Genomic DNA, 5,000 nt, shown 5'->3' on the forward strand with positions numbered 1-5,000 from the left:
TATAAAATCAATCTCAAACATCAATAATGATTATAATATGTATATTAATCTGACGTATTAAAATTTTCAATTACTTACGTAGGAACATAATTGTAAATATATGATATGTAGCCGGTTATGATTATCGATGCGATAAACAATAAACCTAGTAAACAGGTGGCCACGATGAAGTACCTGCCATAATTGAATGTTTTTAATTATCAAACGTTTTACGATTGGAAAAAAAATTTCAATTGGAATATATGGAATTAAAATAATTGATTTACCTGGATGATAATATTAACAGGAATGTAGTTATTATAAAAAATTGCATATCATTTGCCAAATACCAACTCCAAGACATGCACTGTAAATATAATATTATCGTTAAAATAATTTTAATACAATTAAACATTATTTGAAATATTATAATATTTATATTATTTATAAAAGGAAATATTCTTACCATGTTTTTTCTATCAAACAAATTTTGAATATAAAGTATATTCCTCCACCAATATTTTGGACAGACATCGTATGAACGTTCTGTCATATAAAACTGTGAGGTATAACTGTACCACAATGAAATTATTTCAAATATTCCCATTGTAATCATATAAGACGGTGTAAATCTAAATTAGAAAACAAAATTTTTATAAGTAATTATATATTTCTAATTACACTCGTTAACATGTAACCTACCTACCTGAGAAATCTTTTTAGGATATTCATGAAGTAATATTTAATAATATAATTCAATGGCCGATGTTTATTACTTTCCTGTTGTTTATTTAGATACAAATAAGTTATGAGAAAACCACTGACGAAAAAAAATGTATCTACCGATAGTGACGCATTGGCTATCACTTGAAGAACCAAAGATTCTGATTTTCTAAAGGATATTACTTTATTGTCTATAATTAAAGTAAATCAAATGAAGTTTTAAGAAATATAATTATTATTATATATTATATTAAGTTTTGATTATAATGTGTTGTTAATTTACCGATATAATCACTGATGTAGAATATCGTGTGTGCTGCAATGATCCATAACATCGATAGAAATTTCAAACCGTGAATAATCGGTATAAAATCATCATTCGGTTTTGTATTAAATATTGCCTTCGTGTTCGAGTAAATGGAAAAAGCTAGAAATACTTTACTAATAGAATTTTGAAGTTTTAATGTTATCGGCCTATTCTCAGGATCCATGTTTGATTGTTTATTATCTAAATAATTTTATCAAATATTATATATATATATAAATATATATATATATACACATTCATTCATTTTATGATATATATTATTCATACCGATTGTTTTGTCTTGAGAAGAATGAGTATTCTCATAAATTTGAAGAAGTTTAGCGTGCTTTTTTAAACGTTTTTGATATATCACAATGTCATAGGTCGTTCCTATTAGTGTTAACAAACACGTAAGCATTAATAGAAACCTAAAGGAGAAATAGACCAATCAATTTGTTATACTCGGTTAACGTAACGCACATAAATCTTTTATGCTCGTTGACATACATGATTGATATGAATGTTTTATTCGAGAACCATTGATAATCGTCAATTAGATCTTTTACTTCGAGCAGTTTAAGATCAATAGAATATAGGTCACTTATAATAAGAATTCTATTTCTTAAAACTTTTTCAAGAAGAATGTATAATTGATCATTTGAACAGGTGGCCGGTAAACACATTCCGAGTGTTACCAAATCCTATAGAAAGAGAAACAAAAAAAAAAAAAAAAAAAAAGAAAAAGAAGAAAAAATAATAAAAACATTTATGTTAATCAGTATTACTAAGATCGTGTTCATTCATTTAATGGATACTCACTTCGTTATATACTCTAATGTGGTATTGCAAAGTGCTATTGTGCCTGAAATGTGCGACGAAATATTTGATTTTGTACGGTGGAAATTCATCTTCGACGTGACGATATCTCGAATTATTTATTAGTTCATTTTCTTTAATTGTTAACGGAATTCTATTATTCGTATCCTCGCATTGACTTTGTTTACCAAGCCAATAATTATTTCCATAGAGAAATCCGGACATTGGTTCACCACTTGAATCGATTACTTTGACAAAAAATAAAAAAAAAAAAGAAACAAATTTAATGAATTAATTCAATGATCCCATTAGATTTATATACTTTCTATATTATTTATATATAATATATATGCCCCTAACAGTGAGCAACCGTACGTATCGACGAAGTATAAAGTGATTGTCTAATGTAAGGTGTTAAAATCTTTTAATTTTTTTACCTTTTTAAAATAATCGTTAATGATATATAAATTCTTTTTTTTTTTTTCTTTTTTCAAGGATTCTAATCGAATTATATAATAAAAAATATTTTCTTTACGATCATCCTTTAAGAATGTAACATTTGAAGATGTATAGATAGATTTATATAAATTAAAATAAAATGTAAATTAGAATTATCGTGGAAAAATGTTTTTTTTAAGTAATTCAAAATATTAGAAATTAAGCAACGCTAAAAAAAAATATATATATATATATATATATATATGTAGATTATCTAATGTAGATTATCTAATTTATCGATTACAGTATTTTAGAATGTTTTAAAAGCAAGTTGTACGATATTCTCAGAAACTTATTTATCTCGAAAACATGTTCATCTCGAAAAGACGTTCACCTTGAAAATTATAAAAAATGAATATCAATTACCGTCAATAAATGTTTAAGATGAATCCTAATTGTATTGGAAGATTTTGTAATAATTTATCGATATAATAACAAAAAAAATGGGACGAACATCTTATTCATTCACACTATTGATGAACGAAAAGATTATGCTATTTTAAGAAATAACGAATTAAATGATATAAGAATTAAATAAAAAGGAAAGATTAAGAAACACCAATTTCTTAATATTTCAAAATATTTTACGATCCTTTCGAAAAAAAAAAAGATAAAAATTAATGTACCATTTGCACATATATATATATATATATATATATATATATATATATATATATATATATATATATATATATATTCTTATTTTACGATCCTTTCGAAAAAAAAAAAAGATAAAAATTAATGTACCATTTGCACACACACACACACACACACACACACACACATATATATATATTCATCCAAAATGATTCTGTTAATAATTATTAATAAGTCAATACTTTAATGAGTAAATATAATCAATGTTGAAAAATATAACGAAGATATAATATTAATATTAGTTATGGCAATGTTAATTCTTTTTAAAAAGATTTATTAATTATTAATGAAAATGCATTTTATCATCTGATTATCTTTATATATACATATAATAGTATATACATATAATAGAAAGACTTTGAAATCATGGTATACGGACTTCATAGTAAATGATGACTCTACATGCAAAAGTATGTATGTTTCGATTTATTCGATTATTATTTCTAATTATATTATATATATATATATATAATAATATTAATAATATTATATATATTATATAATTAATATTATATATATATTAAATATATATTATATATATTACATAAAAATTAATAAGTAAATTGAGGATGAATCAATGAATAAAACGAAGGCCAAGAAAGAAATTTTTCAAATGTAAATAGATATAGCAAGCCGATAGTTATATTCTTAGCTATGAGTTTAAGGAATCTTTTGGCGAGAGTTGTTTGACAAGACTCCCCGACCTGTAGCTTAACTCGTGTATTCACATGTGTATACAAGTACGACCGACAGTGTGTGTAACAATATGACTTTCGTTGGAATCCTTCGAGACAACTTGTTATCAAATACGTCTAAGAGCCAATTTGTGGTGTCTCCGTTCTTTTCAGTGTAAATTCTTTTTTTTTTTTTCTTTTTTTCTCTCTCTCTCTCTCTCTCTCTCTCAGTTTCTCTTTCTCTCTTTCGTTATTTTTTTTTCTTTCCTTCGTCTTTTTCTTTTTTTTTTTTTTTTTTTTTTTGTTTTAATCTCGCAAAGGAAACAACTGCATAGAAAGAATAAAGAAAAAAGAAGGGAAAGGAAAGGAAAGCAAAAGGAAAAGGAATAGGAAAGCAAAAGGAAAAGGAAAAGGAACAGGAAAAGGAAAGTAAAAAAGAAAAAAAATCCTCTCAACCATTGATCTCTCTCTCTCTCTCTCTCTCTCTCTCTCTCTCTCTCTTTCTTTCTCTCTTTCTCGTTGACGATATTTAGAGACCATAGAAATGAAACGACATAAGTTTAAAAGTGATTTTGTCAAATGAACGAACCGGGTTCATGCGATCGTAATCGGAATGTAATAGTTTCTCTAAGGAAACTTGTGGAATGAACTCTAACTAGTTCATTTCATCATTCGATGTCGTTCGAACATTTCTCGAATCTCTTTTTCATTTTTCCGTTTCTCTTAAGTTATTTATATTTTAATTTATTTATTTATTTGTTCGTTTACTTTCGTCCTTTTTCTTTCCTTCTCTTTTTTCTTTTCTTCCATTTTTTCCTCTTTCTTTGATCGAAAAATCGAAATGCCAACATTTCTCTTTTAATACGACTGATATATTTGTAGGCATTATTTCATTTTTTCACTTTCCTTTTTTCTTTATCTCTCTCTCTTTTTTTTTCTTTTTTTTTTCTTTTTCTTTTTCTATTTGTAAATAATCCTTTAAAGAGTATGCACTTATAAGAAAAAAAAAACAAGTAATTTTAAAGAAATTTGAAAGATCATCCGGTAAGGTGTTTTTCATAAAAAAGAAAAGAAAAAAAGAAAAAATGAACGTAAACGAAAACAAAAAATAAATAAAATAAAGAGAGAGAGAGAGAGAGAGAGAGAGAGAGAGAGAGGCAGAGAAATAATAAGATTTCGAAACAAAAGGTCAATGATGGAATTCAATCGGATATTTATCGTAAATATTACCTACCTTTTAAGCTCCATAATACTCGCCGATCGATAGCATCTCGTAAATTTATCAATTCCTTGGCACACGTCGTTGAATTAAGAAAATGTGCATTTGAGAGCATAGCATAAACCGG

The 5,000-nt window shown here is 25.8% G+C and overlaps 1 protein-coding gene across 3 annotated transcripts in view; it reads right to left on the reverse strand.

The window, feature by feature from the left end:
* The window catches only part of LOC124429337 (nose resistant to fluoxetine protein 6-like), an 8,952-nt gene that overhangs the window by 1,533 nt on the left and 2,419 nt on the right, over positions 1-5,000 (reverse strand). For 2 of the 3 annotated variants that reach the window (XM_046974481.1, XM_046974480.1), the window contains exons 2-9: positions 4,889-5,000; positions 1,829-2,073; positions 1,517-1,710; positions 1,298-1,437; positions 986-1,210; positions 686-893; positions 267-611; positions 79-174 (exon numbers count right to left, since the gene is read on the reverse strand). The exon at positions 4,889-5,000 is cut by the window's right edge and continues 233 nt beyond it. In XM_046974481.1, coding sequence (XP_046830437.1) covers positions 79-174; positions 267-611; positions 686-893; positions 986-1,210; positions 1,298-1,437; positions 1,517-1,710; positions 1,829-2,073; positions 4,889-5,000 — 1,565 coding nt within the window. The remainder of the gene's footprint in view (positions 1-78; positions 175-266; positions 612-685; positions 894-985; positions 1,211-1,297; positions 1,438-1,516; positions 1,711-1,828; positions 2,074-4,888) is intronic. The other variant, XM_046974482.1, reaches the window with a different exon arrangement.

The sequence above is a fragment of the Vespa crabro genome, chromosome 15, assembly GCF_910589235.1.
Source record: "Vespa crabro chromosome 15, iyVesCrab1.2, whole genome shotgun sequence".
Lineage (NCBI taxonomy): Eukaryota > Metazoa > Arthropoda > Insecta > Hymenoptera > Vespidae > Vespa > Vespa crabro.